The sequence below is a fragment of the Chiloscyllium plagiosum genome, chromosome 26, assembly GCF_004010195.1.
Source record: "Chiloscyllium plagiosum isolate BGI_BamShark_2017 chromosome 26, ASM401019v2, whole genome shotgun sequence".
Classification (NCBI taxonomy): Eukaryota; Metazoa; Chordata; class Chondrichthyes; order Orectolobiformes; family Hemiscylliidae; genus Chiloscyllium; species Chiloscyllium plagiosum.
This window is the reverse complement of record NC_057735.1, coordinates 10,985,781-11,006,515: the sequence shown is the minus strand read 5'-3', so window position 1 is coordinate 11,006,515 and position 20,735 is coordinate 10,985,781. Positions and strand designations below refer to the sequence as shown.

The 20,735-nt window shown below is 43.6% G+C and overlaps 1 protein-coding gene across 1 annotated transcript in view; it reads left to right on the top strand.

Moving 5' to 3' along the window:
• The window catches only part of LOC122562925, a 105,914-nt gene extending 92,138 nt beyond the window's left edge, over positions 1-13,776 (top strand). Inside the window, exons 15-16 of the mRNA XM_043716227.1 lie at positions 12,192-12,300; positions 13,156-13,776. Coding sequence (XP_043572162.1) covers positions 12,192-12,300; positions 13,156-13,237 — 191 coding nt within the window. The 3' untranslated portion in view covers positions 13,238-13,776. The remainder of the gene's footprint in view (positions 1-12,191; positions 12,301-13,155) is intronic.
• Positions 13,777-20,735: the final 6,959 nt, after the last annotated feature.

The following is a 20,735-nucleotide window of genomic DNA, read 5'->3' as shown; positions in this document are numbered from 1 at the left end:
GGAGCCTGGACCACAGGTTCTCCGGGAGTTTGGTCCGAACCAGGCCAGCCACGTCCCTATTGTGAAGGTTGTGGCAGATCTGCATCTCCCTAAGCCTCTGCCAAAATTTTGCGTTATTGTGCCGGGGCTTAAGGGCGGGGAGCCTGTCCAGAGGTTTGATGGTGTCGCCCGGGGTCAGGGAGACATAGGTCATCTTAAAGCGGGGGTTATGGGCAAGGGTCGTGGCCCGTCCCCTCTCCCCTCCCCCGGGGGTATATTCAACTTTCACCGGGGCTACACGGGCATAGCCCAAGCACGATTCCCGGGGGTCCTGATTGTCCGTGAGCTCCTCCCAGTCCCAGGTGGGGGACGTCGGGGCACTGGGTGCATCGGTTAAGGTCGGTAAAACCGTACGGGCAGCAAGCGCCTGGGCTTCTAGGTGCTCCGTGGCCTGCTGCTTCTTGTCTTGGACATAAAGCTGAACCTTGCCAGCAAGCCTGACGTGTGCCTGTAGCACCAGGACGCAAGCTTTCTCGTACCTATCTTTCTTCTGGCGGGCCCACCACTCGCGCTATACATCCAGCGGGTCAGCAGGCTCCCAGCCTGAGCGAAGCATAGCCTTAATAAGTGTTTTATTCTTGTCGGCTATAAAACGGGTAAGGGAACCCTCTGGCCCCCAATCTAGGTCTTCGGCCGTGCTCCCACCCATGGTAGTGGCGCAGCGAGTGTAACTTAGCAGAAGCTAATTTAAAATAAAGCTAGCAGGCTTGCTAGGGATGTCGCTGGCACTGGCTTATTAATCTCCCAGTCGGGGAGTCCACCCCCTTCAAGACGAACCCTAGCCCCGCGGGTCATTCTGGGCAGGGGGGGAATAGTTACAGACGGCGTGTCGATTCCCAAGCACGCAACCCCGGGTTTCCGTAAGTCTCTCTCTCACCGCCTGACGTTCAGGGGCCGTGTGTACCCCACAAATACTGGGCGTGAACCAGGGGCCCGAGTGCAAGGCGGGGGGGGGGTGAAGTCAGACCTAACCGCACCTGATCCTACAGAGGCCAATACCTCGGGACCGCGAGGTCAATGGGCAGAGCGTATAACCGCCGGTTGGCCCAAAGGCCCCGTGTCTTGGGCTGGTTTGGAGGACTTCCCTTCTTGTAGCGCGCGCGTAGACCTCCCAGCCTCTACCGCGTACGCAAGGAAGGCGCTAAAACCTGGCTCAACGTACAATGGGGTCCCCTAACTCACACTGCAGAGGTCAACCAGGAAGGCTTGTTTGGTCGGTTTTTAAACAGGGGGGGTCAATCTGTCGGGGTCTCGTACCTAAAGTCGTCGGTCCAAGGATAGTCCGTCAGTCACAGTAGCACATTGACAATAAATGACAATAATAATCATGCACACTTTTACTAGTGTTCCGCGACCCCAATCGCCCACCCGCGAAGGATCACTCACACACACACACTTTTAAAGAGTACTCTACCGTTACACGACTGCCGGACTCACTCTGTTCACAGGTTCAGATAACAGCCAGCAGTGAAGTCCCTTGCGGGGCACTGGGAGACTTCTATGCGAGAAGTAAAAGAGTAAAGATACTCACCCAGTGCCGTCGCAGGGATCCAGCAGCCGTCGTTATCCCGGACAAGCCCCCAATTGTTAGCGCGGATGAAATGATATCAGTCCGAGCCCAGAGTGAGGTTCAACAATCGGTAACGTTTATTACTGCAGTAATACCGGCGGAGGTCAACCAAGGTCCGAATCTTGGCTGCTCTGCTGTTTCCACACGCAGCTTCATATTATATACTTTTAGTCGTCAGGATGTGTGGGATTTGAGGATCCCACATCACTGGAGTAGATGCGAATAGGCTGTTTCCTGCCGTCCCAGGAGAGTTGCAGGGCATGCACAATAGGGTGCTAATTGGTTTATGTAAAACAGGTCCGGGTATTATCTGCTTGTCTCTCTCTGTGAGGGCAGGGGCTAGCACCCCCTTTGTTCCCTTGGGGTGTTGGTGTGTATTGGTCTGTCCGTACCTGTCTGGTGGATGCCTGTCCTTTGTGTCAGAATGGCTCCGTATCGATGGGTATGTGTGTGTTTCAGTCAGCCTCTTGATGTGATTAGGAGATGGGTTTCCATATTTAATTAATCCCGGAGTTTTGGCCCATGAGTCGTGGGTAATGTTGGTCTAGTGTGGATTCTATTGTCCTCTGTCTCCTATCTCCCAGTCATGTGGGCAGACGTGCTGAGTTTTTGTGGGTTTAAAGCTGCGACTGCTGTTTAAAACACAAAAATGAATTCTTATCGTTTCCTGATGTAGGCATAGTCCCGTGGCAAATGCGGGGCGGCTCTGATGCCCGCTTGCAGTGGCAAGAGACAGAGGGTGGTGTTGAAGGGTATTTTTGGATGGGAGGTCTGTGATTAGTGGTGTTTCGCAGGGACTGGTGCAATTTATATCAGCAATTTGGATAGGAAGTCAGGAGACATGGGTAATGGGTTTTTGGATGACATCAAATTTGGTCAATAGTCAACAGTGAAGAAGATTATCTAAGATTACCAAGGTATTTTGATCAATAGGGTCGATGGGCTGATGAATGGCAGATGGAGTTTAATTTGGATGAATGCGAGGTATTGCATTTTGGTAAAACAAATAAGGGGAGGACTTTATACTTAATGGTCGGGCCCTGGGTAGTGCTTTTCAACAGAGAGACCTCAGCTTTCAGGTTAAGAAGGTGTTTAGCACGCTTGTCTACATTGCTTTGACCTCTGAGTATCAGAGTTGGAACAGGACATTTCTGAGGCCACTTTTGGAGCACTGTGTCCAGTTCTGGTCACCCTGCAAGAGTAAGGTTATTATTCAACTGGAGAGGGTTCAGAAAAGATTTATCAAGATATTGCTAAAACCGGAGGGTTTGAGTTATAAGGATAGGTTATGGTGAGACCTTGCCAAAGTTTATAAAATCGTGAGGGGTATCAGTCAGATGAATAGAAAAGGTTTTTATTTCCGTAGTGCAGGAGAGTACAAAGTAAGGGGCATATTTTACTGTGAAAGGGACCTGAGGGGCAACGTTTTCATGTAGTGGGTGATCCATATGTAGAATAAAATGGCAGAGGACACGGTAGATGAAGGTACAGTTCCAACATTTAAAAGATATTTGGATTGGTAAGTGAACAGGAAAGGTTTGGAGGGACGTGAGACAAATGCAGGCAAGTAGAACTAGTTTAATGGGAGAAACCTGTTCGGCCTGGACATATTGTACTGAAGGGTCTATTTCTGTGCCATATGAATCTATGACACTGGTTGGGATAATGAAGGGTAAAGTGGGGCTTTTTTTGTCTTTTCAATTACAGTCTGTTTTGCCATAATTGTTTCTTTCCCAAAGAAGCCATCTCTGTTCCTGGACTTCAATTTTGATGACAACCAAATGTCTCACGTTCAGTGGGCACAGTGCCAATCTCCTGTGAGTCTGCCCAGGGATCCCTCCCCGTTCACTACCAAATCAAGAAGACCCCATCTCAAGATCCCTGACTCCAATAAACTGGATCTACATCATCAATCCTTCAATCCATGTGGAGGTGCCGGTGTTGGACTGGGTTGGATAAGGTCAATAATCACACAACACCAGGTTAGAGTCCAACAGGTTTATTTGGAAACACTAGCTTTCGGAGTGTCGCTCCTTCATCAGGGGATATTAGACAGAAAGATTTCAGACACAGAATTTATAAGGAAATAATCAAAGGGTCATACAACTCATGCAAGCGAATTGAACACACATAAGATGGCTCTTAAATCTTCAATCATTTAGAATGGAAGTGCAGGTTTCGATTGATTAATATATAAATCCTAGAATTTCTTTCAAGTGGCTGTCCTGAGGCAACTTAAGGTATTATCAATAGAAAGGAGGTGACACCTCTGGTCAGACAGTGTATTTTAGGTGTGATGTTTTGTTTGGTGTCCTCAGTTGGAGTCAGGCAGTTTTTTTTCCCCAAAGTAAGAGTTTATAAAATGATACATTGACTGTCTACAAATTTCTAAATTTGTGCTTTCTAAAGAAAATAGAATGTATCTGCAAACACAAATCTGCAAGTGCAAATTCACCCCACAGATTTATTGTTTAAAAAGCACACAATTTGTAGGTAGTCAGACAATTTGACATTTTATAAACTCTTACTTTGAAAATAAAACCAGTCTCACTCCGGCCTGATGGAGGAGCAGTTTTCTGAAAGCTCATGTTTTCAAATAAACCTGTTGGACTACAGCCCGGAGTTGTGTGGTTTTTGACCTAATCCTTCAAACAGCAACATCATCAATATTACTGCACAGCCTCAAAGACTCAGGGATCAAAGTCCAGTGAAATTGTTCATGTGTCAGTTACCAGGGTAGCAAAGAGGTGCTGTAGTTCCATGATATAAATCAGCAGCATCGGTAAGTTTTATACAAACGCCGAGGCTGACACATTCATTCAATGTCTATTTAAACTGCTCATTGGTTAAGTTTCTTGTCTAACTACGAACAACTGCAGCTCATCACATTACGTCTCTTTGACCTTTGAACAATTATTGATTTAGTTTTGAAAATGGACAAAATTGTAATGTAGCTCCAGAATACATATAAATGCTGCACTCCAGCTTTGTGTTCCATCTCACAGCTTGGATGTGTTCTGTCTTTAATCACTGTATCATCGCATGTGGCATGAGGGGATAATGGTGTCTGACTCCATCTTACTTTGTGTCACTTCAAGCATGGCATGCTGATGGAAGTATTTCACTGTGTGTAACCAAACACGTCAGTTTCAGTCCAGACCTTGAAGTGCCTGTGGCTTTGAGATATGTTTAGACCAGATGTTGCAATAAACATCTATTGATTTGTCAGTTATACAAGACCCATTCCTTGTCCTCATGTTTAAGGACCAAACATAAGTTCTGACCTTTTAGGTATACACATTTAGATGAGGCAAGAGTCCAAAACACTTTGAAAGCTCATTCAGTAACAAGTGGATATTACAGATTTAAACATCACACAATACCAGGTTATCGTCCAACAGGTTTATTTGAAGTACAAGCTTTCAGAGCACTGCTCCTTCATCAGGTAGCAAGTGGGGCAGGATCATAGGACACAGCTGATGCGATATAGAAGTTCTGGGATTTACATATTAATGAATCGAAATCTGCAACTCAATTTATAAGGTGAAAGACTTAACAGTAATCCAGGTTTGTTCAATATATCACAGCAGTTGCATGACACGATGATCTTTTGCTATAAATTCTGTGTCCTATGATCCTGCTGTTGGACTATAACCTGGTGTTGTGTGACTTCTAACTTTGTCCACCCCAGTCCAATACCAGCACCTCCATATCAAGGGTTTCACAGGACAGTGCAGTGGCTGCTGGATCCCCCAGAAAAACATTGTCCAGCGGGGGACATTGACCAGCTCAGTGACTGGAATATTCCTTTATGTTTGAAAAGGATAAGAAAAGGGATCTCAGGAATACAGTCCCACCAACCTCAGCCTTTCAAATGCTTTAATAAGGATACAGGAGCATCAATCTCCAGGCGAGGATCCAAACTCGCCTGGAGAAGTATGTTCAAGCGAGGTCACTACCACATCTCTCCAGAGAGGGGGAGTTAGAGAGAAATGAATTCAACAAAATCCATTGTTCACAACAAGCCGTGAGGTTCCATTGGTGAGGAGAGCTCTCTTGGTTGTCTGTAAGTGAGACCCAGATGAAGCTCAATATTTTCTGATGTCTCAATAGGAAGTGAATATACTTGTGCAGTCTCTTCAACAATGTCACCAACAACAAGATCATCTTCAGATCCAAGTCTGTCAGGAAAAGATGGAACAATTTCATGGACAAGATTTCATTGATTCCAAGAGAGAATCGGTGATTTAGCATAAAGGTCTACAATAATTTTCAATTTCTGATGATAATTTATCAGAATCGAAATGATGGCTGATTTTATACAGTGCTATTCTGTTACCTTCCTTACAATGTTGCTATTTATGTAATTGGAAATTCATAACAGGAAGTAGCAACTTTCTGTTTGGAACGTTCCAGATTGTGGTGCTGTTTTCAGCATTAAAATTCACTGCTCCATTATTTATCTCGGCTCACGGTATTTTTTAAAGACCAATAACGATAGCTTTTTAAGCCAGGGTGTTCTGGAGAATCACTGACAGAGACATTACCTTCTTGAGTAGAAAGTGAGGACTGCAGATGCTGGAGATCACAGTCGAGGGTGTAGTGCTGGAAAAGCACAGCAGGTCAAGCAGCATCCGAGGAGCAGGAGATTCGACGTTTTGGGCAAGAGCCCTTCATCAGGAATGTAGGCCAGGGGACTGAGAGATAAATGAGAGGGAGGTGGGGCTGGGGGGATGGTAGCGTAGAGTGTGATAGGTGGATGGAGGTGGGGGCCATGGTCATTGGGCAGAGAATAGGGTGGAGTGGATAGGTGGGAAGGAAGATGGACTGGTAGGACAGGTCATGAGGGTGATGCCGAGTTGGGAGATTGGATCTGGGATAAGATGGGGGAGGGGAAATGAGGAAACTGATGAAATCCACATTGATGCCGTATGTCATCTTTTCCTCCTCCATTCTCTTGTGTTATACATTGTTCCCAAACTGTTTTGGTGGAAGGCTGTCTGGTTTCAGCTGGATAAGTCTTGCCTGTTAGAAGGCACAAGGAGCATTGTGGGATGATGATATTCTGAGTTCCTCACTCACTGAAGAGAGACTTCTCACACACTAGAATATTACACCAGACTGCAGAGCCTCCTGTAAATTTCCAACTATTTAACCTTATAATCCGCACGTATAACATTGGGCTGACCATGACAGGACATGTTACTGCAACTTGTTTCATTTAACCTTTATCTATTGCTCCTTTCTGTGGCTGTAAGGCACATTCAGACCAGAAACTGTTCTGTCCATCTGCTGATTTGTCAGTACTAGCTTTGTCTACACCTGACGGGAGCTGACATAAAGACTGCCTCATTGGGTATAAATACCTTTACAGGACGTACTACAGAGGATTCTTTCATTTGAACTTTATCTGTTGTTCAGGTTAGTAATAAAATACACGGTAATTTAATTTTCCCACGAAACAGCGTTAGCTTTGCTGCTTTACTTTGGTACATTATACTGCAGTGTAACAGGCTAACAGGGGCGGCATGGTGGCTCAGTGGTTAGCACTGCTGCCTCACAGCGCCAGGGACCTGGGTTTGATTCCCACCTCAGGTGACTGTCTGTGTGGAGTTTGCACATTCTCCCTGTGTCTGCTTGGGTTTCCTCTGGGTACTCTGGTTTCCTTCCACAATCCAATGATAAATTGCCCAGAGCCGGGGTAAATGTAGGGGAGAGGATCCGGGTCGGTTACTCTTCAGAGGGTCAATGCAGACTTGTTGGGCCGAAGGGCCTGTTTCCACACTGTAGAGAATCTAATCTAACAAGGGAATATGTACTTGAAATATGAAGCAGTCTTGTTTACTTCAAATGATTTTGTATTTCTTCTGTTTTACACAGTTACGTTGTCTGGGATGTGATACACTGGGTACTCTTCACTCTCCTGGTGATTTGCTCTGTTTCAGTCACAATGTTAGTACAATTGGGGAATATTTGAATTTTCTCACGGAATAATTGTTTCTTTCTCTGTTCCTGGGCTTCGATATTTATCCAAACCAATTGTCTTATATTCTGGGGGTTCAGTGACAGTCTCCTGTGAATCTGCCCAGGGATCCCTCCCCATTCACTACAGATGGTCTGAAAAGACCCCATCTCAAGATTCAATGATCTCTGACACCAATAAACTGGATCTACATTGTCAATCCTTCACACAGAAACATCATCAATATTACTGCACAGCCTCAAATACTCAGGGAACAAAACCCAGTGAAATTGTTCATGTCTCAGTCAGCAATGTAAGAGAGAAGAACTGCAGTTACGGGATACATATCAACAGCATCAGTAAGTGTGATGTAAACAATGTTTACTTATTATCTCCACACTTGAAAATTGCAAATTATATAATGCAGGTTTTCATTGTCAGTTCTGATCTACACCAATGGTTTGTACTGTAATGGGAAAATGAGTAGGTACATAAAATACTACTGACAGCATGCAAAATCATGGCAAAACCTCTAAAAATCCCCACAAGTTAAAATAGCACTTGATTGTCTTATAATTTGCATTTTTATAACAGATGGAATTATTAAATTCAGTCCATGACTGTTGTGTCCAAATATTGGACAAATATTGGGGATAGAGTGGAGATCAGTTGTACAATGAAATATCTGTAAATATTGCCTGCAGCCATTTCCTGATATGATCTGTTTGAGCTGTCAGAGAAGAAGCAAGTCAGCATCAAGTCAAAGTGACACCCGGGAACTGTATTTGGAACTATCAGCAGCAGCTCATGTGGCTGCACTCTCACTTCTGATGGCAGCATGTTGGGGGTTCCAGTTCCCCTTCGGGGTTAAAATTCAGCTGGATCCCACTGCCCAGCAGAGAGAAGTAATGCTGTGCTGTGGCAGGTGAGACAGTGTCGATGAGGTGACAAACTGAGAACCTGTTCTCCCTTTAGGAATGGCATCATTTGTAAACTATTTACAGAATAGAGGTTCTCCTGGTGTCTGAGCAAGCATTCATTCCTCAATCAATGTTACGAAAAACAACCAGATTTTTGAGAGAATTTTTTCAATGCTGTTGGCTGCTGTAAATTAACTTCTAAATATTGCTGCATTCCAACTGTTTACTTCCTTCAACTCAGTAACTCACAGGATGGGAGGGATTTTGGGATCGCCTCAGATTCTGTAAAGTACCAAAACCCATCTGATTCATCAATGTCCTTTAGGGAAGGAAATCTGCTGCCTTTTCCAGGTCTGCTCTGCATGGGACTCCAGCAATTGGTTTGTCCTTAACTGCCCTCTTCAAATGGCCTAGAAAACCACTCAGTCAGGGGTAATTAGGAATGGGCAACAAAAGCTGTCTATTAAAGACTAAAAGATAATGAGCTAACAGGTTAATTGTTGCAGAAATTACCCACTTCAAACACACCCAAGCCATTTTGCCTGTGTATCCCTTGGAGATGGGGAACCTCATCAGTCTGCCTCATGAATCCTTATGGTTCAGTAGATGAAAAATCTTTGGTGGGTTGTGTGTCTGTGGATGAGGTTTCCCATTATTCCTGCAAGATCAGAAAACCAACCCCAAGAGGGTGGATGTGACCACCGCCAATATCAGCAAGTGACAGCCCCATGTGAAACCCGTGGTTTTAAACAAGTGGGATATCTGGGTTGTAGTTACCAGCCCAAACCCTTTAACAAACCCCAATGTAACACACCAACTCTCAGATTCAGGGAAAAAAGTAACCGGGATCGTCATTGTGTGCAACCACAGAAGATGGGAGAAATACTCAACAAATATTTTGAATATTTTACTGTGGAGAAAGACATGGAGGTTAGGGAATTCAGGGAAATGAACATTGATATCATGAAAACAGTCTACATTACAGAAAGAGGAAGTCCTGAAAATCTTAAAAGATAAATCTCCAGGACCTGATCAAATGCATCCCAGGACAGTGTGGAAATTAGGGAAGAAATTGTTGGTCCCCCCAGTGTGGGAATTACATATCTGTGAATCTGATATCAATGGTGGGTAAGTGAGAATCATAGAATGACAGATTCCGTACAGTGTGAAACAGGCCATTCGGCCCAACAATTCCACACCAACCCTCCGACGAGCATCCTACACAGAAACATTTCCCCTGTCTAACGCACCTAACCTGTATATTATCATGTCCAATTCACATAACCTGCACATCTTTGGACTGTTGTTGCAGAGGGTTTTTAAAGATTGGATTGACATATATTTGGAGAGGCAAGAACTAATTAGGGATAGAGCGTGGGAAGTCGTGCATCACAAACTTGGTTCCATTTTTTTCAGGATTTAAGCAAAAAGCTTGATGAGGGGGAACAGTAATTGTTGTCTCCATGGACTTTTGTAACAAGGTTCCACATTCAGGAGTAATTTGTAAAGTTAGATCACATGGGATTCAGGGTGTGCTTGCGAATTGAATACAAAATTACCTTGATGGCAGGAGACAGAGGGTGTGGAGGATCATTTTTTTGGACTGGAGGCCTGTGACCAGTGGTGTTCTGCAGGGATCGGTGTAAATTATATAAACAATATGGATGACAATTTAGATGGCATGGTTTGTAAGTTTATGAATGACACCAAAATTGGTGGTATCGTTGACAGTGACAAAAGTTATCTATGATTACAAAGGGATCTTGATCAATTGGGTCAATGCGCTGAGGATTGGCAGATGGAGTTTATTTTGTTCAATGTGGGGTATAGCCTTTTGGTAAAACAAAACAGGACAGGAGTTACACAATTAAAAGTACAGCCTGGGGTAGTGCTGTCAAACAGAGAGACCCTGGGGATCTTTGACATTTGCATCACAGGTAGAGAGGGTGGTTAAGAAGGTATTTAGCATGCTTACTATCATTGCTCAGACCAATGAGTGTAGGAGTTGGAACATCATGTTGAGCTTGTACAGAATGATGCTGAGACCACTTTTGGTTTCGTGTGTACAGTTCGAGTCATCCTGCTTCAGGAAGGTTATTATTAAATTGAAGAGGTTTCAGAAAAGATTTCCTAAGATGTTGCTGTGACTGGAGGGTTTGAGTGATAAGGATAGGCTGGGACGTTTTCCCCTGGAGCAGAGGAGGTTGGGAGGTGACTTTATCGAGGTTTATAAAATCATGAGGGGTCTAGATAAGGTGTTTAGCAAAGGTTTCTTTCACTAGGCTGGGAGAGTTCAAAGTGAGGGGTCATGTTTTCTCGGTGAGAGGAGACAGATCTGAAAGGAATCTGAGGGACAATATTTTCACGCAGAGAGTGTTTTATATGTGGAATGAAATGCCAGAGGACATGGGAAATGAAGGGGCAGTTGCAACATCAAAAAGACATTTGGATTGTACATGAATAAGAAAGATTTGGAGGGATATGCGCCAAATTCAAGCAAGTGGGACTGGTTTATTTTGAGAAACCTGTTTGACACAGACGTACGAAACCGAAGGGTCTATTTCTGTGCCATATGTGTCTATGACACTGAATGGGATAGTGAAGGGCAAAGTGTTGGAGGTTTTTGGCTTTACAATTACAGTCAGTTTTGAAACAAATGTTTATTTCCCAAAGAAGCCGTCTCTGTTCCTGGACTTCAATTTTAATCCCAACCAAATGTCTCATGTTCTGGGAGTTCAGTGACAGTCTCCTGTGAGTCTGTCCAAGGATCTCTCCCCATTCACTACACATGGTCTGAGAAAACCCTATCTTAAGATTCAAAGATCTCTGACACCAATAAACCGGATCTACATTGTCAATCCTTCACACGGCAACATCATCAATATTACTGTACAGCCTCAATTACTCAGGGAACAAAACCCAGTGAAATGGTTTGTGTCTGAGTTCCCAGTGTAGCAGAGAGGGGCTGGAGTTCCATGATATAAATCAGCAGCATCGGTAAGTTTTATACAAACACTGAGGCTGACACATTCATTCAATGTTTATTCAAACTGCTCATTGGTTCAGTTTCTTTCATATTTACAAATAACTGTACCTCATCACATTATGTCTCTATGATATTTGAACAAATTTGAACAAGGTGTTAACTTATTTATGAGAATGGACAAGATTGTAATAAAGCTTCAGAAAATGCATGCGTGCTTCACTCCAGCTTTGTGTTACATCTCACAGCTTGTGTGTGTTATACCTTTAATAGATAAAGTCATCACTGTATCGTAGCATGTGACCTGAGGGGATAATGGTGTCAGACTCCATCTTAGTCAGGGTCACATCAGGCATGACATGCTGATGGACGGGTGTCACTGTTTGTAATTGAATACCTCAGTTTCAGCCCAGATCCTGAAGTGTCTGTGACTGTGAGATATGTTTCGCCAAGTAATATAGTCCCACCCAACCTCAGGCTTTCAAATGCTTTAATAAAAATACAGTAGCATCAATGTCTGGGCAAGGAACAAAATACAAGTTATATGCAAACTTGGTTACTACCACATCTCTCCAGGCAGGGGGAGTTAGAGACAAACGAATTCAACAAAATCCTTTATTCACAACGAGTCCTGAGGTTCCATTGGTGAAGAGTGCTCTCTTGGTTGTCTGTAACTGAGACTCAGATGAAGCTGAATATTACCTTATGTCTCAATAGGAAGGGAATATACTTGTGACAAATCCTCAACAAAATCATCAACAACATTCAAAACAATATCACCAACAGCAACAGGAACATCGGCAGGACCCAAGTCTGTCAGGAAAAGGTAGAACAATTTCATTGTCAATGTTTCCATTAGCATTGATTCCAGTGAGAATAAGTGACTTAGCAAAGGCTTGCAATAAGTTTCAATTTGAGGTGATAACTTATCAGAATGTCAATGGTCACTGATTTCATGCAATGTCATTATGTGCGCTTCCTTACTGGTGAGCTGAAGGCAAGCTTTTCTGAGTGTTTTAACTTTAGGTTTAATTAGCAAAGGGGTTCAATTTCCACATCGTAACATTTACAATGTTGTTATTTACGTTATTGGACATTCATAACAGGAAATGCCCTATCCCAGGTTAAATGCTTCATTATTCATCTAAGCTCATGGTGTTGTATATGTCAAAGAAGTGACAGATTTTGTTGAGTCAGAGCGTCTGGTTGCCAGGGACATTACATTCTCTCACATTTTCTCCTCCTCCGTTTTCTCATGTTAAACATTATTCCCAAACTGAGCAGGTGGGAGGCTGTCTGGTTCCAGCTGGTTAAGCCTTGCCTGTTAGAAGGTGCAGGAGCAGTGTGGGATGATGATATTCTGAGTTCCTCACTCACTGAAGAGACATCTCACCCACTGGAATATTACACCAGACTGCAGTGCTACTGTAAATATACATCCACATCTAATAATCCTCATTGATAACAAGATGCTGAGCATGACAGGACGTGGAACTGAAACTTGTTGCATTTGGCCTTCATACATTGTTCAAGTCAATCAAAAATTAAACTGTAAATTAATTTTAGCTGTGCTGTTTTATTTTGCTACAATATACTGCAGTGTGAACAGTGGATAAATGTTTAAAACATCAAGCTGTCTTGTTTCCTTCAAATTATTTTGTATTTCTTCTGTTTTACACAGTTACGTTGCCTGGGATGGGATACGCTGGGTACTCTTCACTCTCCTGGTGATTTGTTCTGTTTCAGTCACATTGTTTACATGAAAACATTAGGTGAGCATCATGGCCTTTACACGAATGATTTTGAGCACTCTAAGTTCCCCATCAATGAGGTGGCCCTGGGTGGAGGGGTTTCGAAGCAGGAGACACAGTTTGAGAAGAATGGGTTGACCATTTGTGACTGAGATGAGCAGGAATTTCTTCACTCAGAGGGTGTTGGTTTGTTGGAATTCTCTGCTCCAGAGAGCTCTGGAGGGACCAGCCTTGAGTATATTCAAAACAGAGATCGATAATGTTCTGGGTAATAAAGATATGGAGGGACATGGGGTGGTAGTGCAAGTAAAATGATATTCAGGTGGAAGATCTGCTCTGATGCAGGTGAATGCTGAGGGACCCTCGAGGGGCTGAATGGCCTACTCTGTTCCTGCCTCATCTCTCTCCATGGTGGCCTCATGCTGTTAAATGCTGTCATTGAACCAGCCTCCACCATTTCGTATGACAGATCGTTTCACACACATGCCCATCCTTTGTGTGAAAAAGTTACTCCTCAGGTCATTTTGAAATAATTTCTCTCTCACCTTCAACCCGTGCCCTCTAGTTTTGGACAACCCCATTGAGGAAAAATACCTTGGCTGTTCACCCTGCCCATTCCCTTGTTTAAATCTCATTGGATAACATAGTCATGTGTCCTAATCTGGAATGAAGACAATGTAAATATAAGTGAGTTAGTGTGTAATAGTTTGATTGGATGGAACCTTGTTATCTGTTAAAATAATAAAATACATTTGTTGTTATTCAAACAAATTGATTTATTCAACATTTGATGGGATGTACAGCTCCCGTGCATACATTAATAAATATGTAAACAAAGAAACCTGAGTCTGATCGAAAGAGGAAATACAGCATCAAATCCCCCTTTCTGGGACTCTCATACAACATAGGAGGCGCCAGAGAGCAAAAGGAAATGACATATTCCCAGATCACTGTCATATTGTCCCTCACGTAGAGTTATAGAGTCATAGTGATGTACAGCACGGAAACAGACCCTTCGGTCCAACTCGTCCATGCCAACCGGATATTGAGTCCAATCTAGTCCTACCTGCCAGAACTTGGCCCATATCCCTCCAAACTCTTCCTATTCATATACCTATCCAGGTACCTTTTAAATGTTGTAATTGTACCAGCCTCCACCACTTCCTCTGGCAGTTCATTCCAAACACGCACCAGCCTCTGCATAAAAAGTTGCCCCTTAGGTCTACTTTATACTTTCCACTCTCACACAAAATCTATGCCCTCTAGTTCTGGACTCCCCCACACCAATGAAAAGGCCATGTCTATATATCCTATCCATGCCCCTAATGATCTTGTAAACCTCTATAACGTCACCCCTCAGCCCCCGAAGATCCAGGGAAAACAGCCCCAGCCTGTTCAGCCTCTCCCTGTAGCTCAGATCCTCCAACTCTGGCAACATCCTTGTAAATCCTTTCTGAACCCTTTCAAGTTTCACAACATCTTTCCGAGAGGAAGGAGACCAGAATTGCATGCAATATTCCAACAGTGGCCTAACCAAAATCCTGTACAGCCGCAACATGACCTCTTAACTCCTGTACTCAATACTCTGACCAATAAAGGAAAGCATACCAAACGCCTTCTTCACTATCCTATCTATCTGTGACTCCACTTTCAAGGAGCTATGAACCTGCACTCCATTGCCTCTTTGTTCAGTAACACTCCCAAGGGCCTTACCATTAAGGTGTATAGGTCCTGCTAAGGTTTGCTTTCCCAAAATGCAGCACCTCACATTTATCTAACTTGAACTCCATCTGCCACTTCTCAGCCCATTGGCCCATCTGATCAAGATCCCATTGTGATCTGAGGTAAGCTTCTTCGCTGTCCACTACACCTCCAATTTTGGTGTCATCTGAAAATTATGAACTATACCTCTTAGGCTCACATCCAAATCATTGAGCTAAATGATGAAAAGTAGTTGATCCAGCTCCAATCCTTGTGGAACTCCCATGGTCACAGACCTCCAGTCTGAAAAACAACACTCTACCACCATCCTCTGTCTTCGACCTTTAACCTATTTCTGTATTCAAATGGCTAGTTCTCCCTGTATTCCATGAGAGCTAACCTTGCTAATCAGTATCCCATGGGGGACGTTGTTGAATGCCTTACTGAAGTCCATATAGATCACATCTACCTCTCTACCCTAATCAAACGTCTTTGTTACTTCCTCAAAAATCTCAATCAAGTTTGTGAGATATGATTTCATACGCACAAAGCCATGTTGATGATCCCTTGCCTTTCCAAATACATGTAAATCCTGTCCCTCAGGACTCCCTCCAACAAATTGCCCACCACCGACATCAGGCTTACTGGTCTATAGTTCCCTGGCTTGTCCTTACCACCCTTCTTAAACAGTGGCACCATGTTAGCCAACCTCCAGATACAAATATCTCAGTAAGAGGCCCAGTAATCACTTCCCTGGCTTCCCACAGAGTTCTGGGGAATAAATGATCAGGTCCTGGGGATTTATTCACTTTTAGGCGTTGACTGCCAGCACTTCCTTTTCTGTAATATGGACATTTTTCAAGATGTCACCATTTGTTTCCCTACATTCTACATCTTCCATATCCTTTTGCACAGTAAATACAAATGCAAAATATCATTTAGAATCTCTCCCATCTCCTGCAGCTCCACACAGTGGACTGGTGACATAGTGGTTAGCACTGCTGCCTCACAGCACTAGAGACCCAAGTTCAATTCCCACCTCAGGTGACTGACTGTGTGGAGTTTGCACATTCTCCCCGTATTTGTGTGGGTTTCCTCCGGGTGCTCCGGTTTACTCCCACAGTCCAAAAATGTGCAGGCTCGGTGAATTGGCCGTAGTGTTAGGTGTAGGGGAATGGGTCTGGGTGGGTTGCGCTTCAGCACGTCGGTGTGGACTTGTTGGGCCGAAGAGCCTGTTTCCACACTGTAAGTAATCTAATCTAAACAAAGGGAGCCTTGCTGATCTTTGAGGGGCCCTATTCTAGGGTGTAGGTTTGCTCGCTGAGCTGTAGGTTTGATATCCAGACGTTTCATTACCTGGCGAGGTAACATCATCAATGGCGACCTCCAAGTGAAGCGAAGCTGTTGTCTCCTGCTTTCTATTTATAGCTTTCTCCTAGATGGGGTTCCTGGGGTTTGTGGTGATGTCATTTCCTGTTCGTTTTCTGAGGGGTCCCTATTCTCTCCCGACTTACACTTTTGTCCTTAAACTATTTGTAAAAACTATTTGAATTCTCCTTATTTCTATTTGCCAGAGCTATCTCATGTCCCCTTTTTGCCCTCCTGATTTCTCTGTTCAGTATACTCCTACTGTTTTATACTCTTCTCAGGAAGAGAACTATCCTGTCTTTACCTGACATATGCTTCGTTCTTTTTCTTAACCAAACCCTCAATTTCTTTAGTCATCCAGCATTCACTACACCTACCAGCCTTTCCTTTCTCCAATATAGAACTTCAATTTTTAGATCTGGTCTATCCTTTTCCATCACTATTTTAAAACTAATAGAATTACGGTTGCTGGCCCCAAAGTGTTCCCCCACTGACACCTCAGTCACCTGTCCTGCCTGATTTCCCAAGAGTAGGTCAGGTTTTGCACCTTCTCCAGTAGGTATATCCACATACTGAATCAGCAATTTTTCTTGTACACATTTAACAAATTCCTCTCCATCTAAACCCTTAACACTATGGCAGTCCCAGTCTATGTTTGGAGAATTAAAATCCCCTACCATAACCACTCTATTATTCTTACAGATAACTGAGATCTCCTTGCAAGTTTGTTTCTCAATTTCCCACCGACTATTAGGGGGTCAATAATATAATCCCAACAGGTGATCATCCCTTTCTTATTTCTCAGTTCCACCCAAATAACTTCTCAGGATGTGTTTCTGGGAACAACCTCCTTCAGTACAGCTGTATCCTTTATCAAAACGTCACTCCCCCTCCTCTCTTGCCTCCTTTTCTGTCCTTTCTGTAACACTTGTATCCTGGAATATTAAGCTGCTAGTCCTGTCCATCCCTGAGACACATTTCTGTACTTACTCTGATATTCTAGTCCACTGTTCCTAACCATGCCCTGAGTTCCTCTGCCTTCCCTGTTAGGCCTCTTGCATTGAAATAAATTGTGGAGGGTTAGGGCCAATAAGGGCTATGCAAGTCTGAAAGACATGGCTCTGATGGGAAATTAGGGACAAAATGGGAGGAAGAAGGATCATTCTGCATCACAGGTAGAGTCTGCTGTTAATTCACAGAAACACCTCACTCCCGGTGTCTGCAACACATGGAGCACCTTATCGAAGCTACTAATAGTTCTGAAGTATGGTCTACAGACCCAAAACAGTAATTCTGCTTTTGCTCCACAGACATTGCCAGACCTGCTGTGTTTCTCCAGCTATTTCTGCTTTTCTCACAAAAACACTCAGTTGACACTTCACCTATCCTGACCCAGTCACTGTACAATAACTGGGCGGCACAGTGGCACAGTGGTTAGCACTGCTGCCTCGCAGCGCCAGAGATCCGGGTTCAATTCCCGCCTCAGGCGACTGACTGTGTGGAGTTTGCACATTCTCCCCGTGTCTGTGTGGGTTTCCTCCGGGTGCTCCGGTTTCCTCCCACAGGCCAAAGATGTGCAGGTCAGGTGAATTGGCCATGCTAAATTGCCCGTAGTGTTAGGTAAGGGGTAAATGTAGGGGTATGGGTGGTTTGCGCTTCGGCGGGGCGGTGTGGACTTGTTGGGCCGAAGGGCCTGTTTCCACACTGTAAAGTAATCTAATCTAATCTAAAAACTGTGTAAAATGACTGACACCCAATTGCAGAGTCGGGGTGGAGTCATTTATTCATATTTTGGATGGGGAGGGTAAGGGAGGGTGTTAGAATAAAATTCTATGAATTTGAAACCTATTCGGGGCAATTGCATCCACCATACATCCACTGATTCAGTCCTATCACTGGCATCAACTCACACTTCAACAACAGGTCACTCATTGTCCACAAATAAACATTAATAGTGATGGCCTCAAGCAATCATTGACCACAACGCTTTTCATCCTCAGGGTCTTGTTAACGAGATGAATGTAATCAGATACGTTTGTTTTAAAGAGCCACTTGGGTTTGCTATTTCTGTAATGCACTGCATGGCTATGAGTGGAAGACAGCAATTCTCAGTTACAATGGTCATACACTGAATTGTCAGTCTGTGAGGGGATAGTCTGCAATGTGCAAGTCTCCTTGGTGGTGTCGATGACATTTGAATGAGGATACACACTTGGGGCATCATAATGGAGATATGACATAGACAACATTTCCCCTGAATTTTCACACTCTCCTCCTCTCACTCACGCAGATCATCCCTATGTCTCTCTCCCACACTCTACCCTTGCTACACACAAACATACACACACACATATATAAGTCTATGGAGTGAACTGCATTTGCAAATTTGTATTTGTAGATAATTTCTATTTGTTCAGCAAGCACATAGTCTATTGGCAGTGAGTTAATGTGACATTTTATAAAATTCTACATTCAAAACAAAACCTCATTGGACACACATTCTCACCTCATCCCTGTAATACAGTGTCTGAGCTGAGATGTCACATTTTTATTCACTGATAAAACCTTAAGATATATCGGGGTAGTGACTTGAGAGAAATTCTGGGATTTACATATTAATCAATCGAAACCTCCATCCTCATTCTACGTGATTACAGACTTCACAGCAATCTCGGTTTCTCTAACACATTGCATTCGTTGTGTGTCCCTTTGAACTTTTACTTATCGATGCTGTATCCTTTGTATCCTGCCCCACTGACTCCCTGACAAAGGAGTAGTGGTCTGAAAGCTTGTATTTTCAAATGAACCTGTTGGACTATAACCTGGTGTTGTGTGACTTTCAGCTTTGTCTACCCCAGTCCAACAGCAGCGCCTCCATATCCTGAATCTTCTTGCCAGTGGCTCATATCCAGCAGACAGTGAGTGCTGAGCCTGAGTCTGAATGGCAGTTGTTCACCTCACCAAGGAGACAGCTAGACATACAGCTCAGGATTGATAGTGATGGTTGATGCCTCCATCCCCATTGGTCCAGTTTAAGGACTGTCTCTGACATACCAACCTGCTGTGATTGTGCTTGTCTCTGCATTTTCACAACTTCAATAAAATTATACCTGACAACTCTGAAGAATGAAGCCATTGCCTTTATCCCAGCACAATCACCTTTCCTTTGCCACTGAGTCCATCCATCTCCCTGTCCAACAGAGCTCTCATCCATGATGTTGTTAGTTTCACACTCAATGATTCCAACACCATACTATCCGGCTTTGAATCTTCCAACTTACACTCATCCATCTCTCTGCTCCAGCTTTACATCTTTAAAGGTGCTATGTGAATGCAACTTGCCATATTCGCAAACACACTGACAAGGCAAGGCTTTGAAAGAAATGAATGTCCTTCTCAGCTCATTGTATTTAAAAAGCTGCAAATCCACCTATCATTCTGAAACAATGTGAACTTTTATCCCAAACATTACAATCTAAATTAACGTCAATGGAATTCAATAATTTTAAAATTTTATTAAATTAAATTTTAAATCTGGTAAAATAGTTTTCCTCCCAAAATTGCTTTATTTCTAAAAATGTTTCTGTCTGCAGCATGGTGCATGTGAATGGCTCATTGTAAATGAACACATATTCAGTTTGGGCCCATTCCATTAAAACCTCAAACAGGTTCATGGTCAATGAGGAATGTAACTGAGAATTATAGAATCCCTACAGTGCAGAAAGAGGCCATTTGGCCCATCTGGTCTGCATCAGCCATCTGAAGAGCATCCCACCAGACCCAGAACCCTACTCTGTTCCCATAGCCACACACTTCCCATGGCTAACCCACTGAGACTGTACATCCCTGGACACTATGGGCAATTCAACATGACCATTCTGCCAAACCTGCACATTGGTAGAAAATGGAAAAAAACTGTAGCACCTGGAGTAAACCCAAACAGACAGAGGAAATCGTGCAAAATACACACAGACAGTCACCCAAGGTTTGAACTGAACCCAGGTCATTGGGACTGTGAGGCAGCAGTGCTAACCACTGAGACACTGTGCTGTCCATTTTTGACAAGTTGAGGTGCAAAAAACCAAGTTTCCACACTTGTTGCATGTTTTGATGTTCATTGTGTTTTCACACTATAAGAAAAATGTGTGAATATTGTCAAGGGGATTGTGTGAAAAATAGCCCTGGGTGTACAATGAGACTCAGTATCAGTTACTTTTGTCTGCAAATTGGAGAGAGCTGCCCTGGTACAGCACTTGCTGGAGGCTAATGTTGTGGGTCCTGGTCCATTTGAAGGACATTGTTGGATGTGGATGGAACAAACAGTGGACAGATGTATCGGGGTCGGGCCTGAGCGGGATGTAGGTTATGAATCACAAAGAGGACAGGTGAAAGGGGAGAGAAGCTTTATCGATTAATCTACAGGGGAGATTCCAAAGGACCA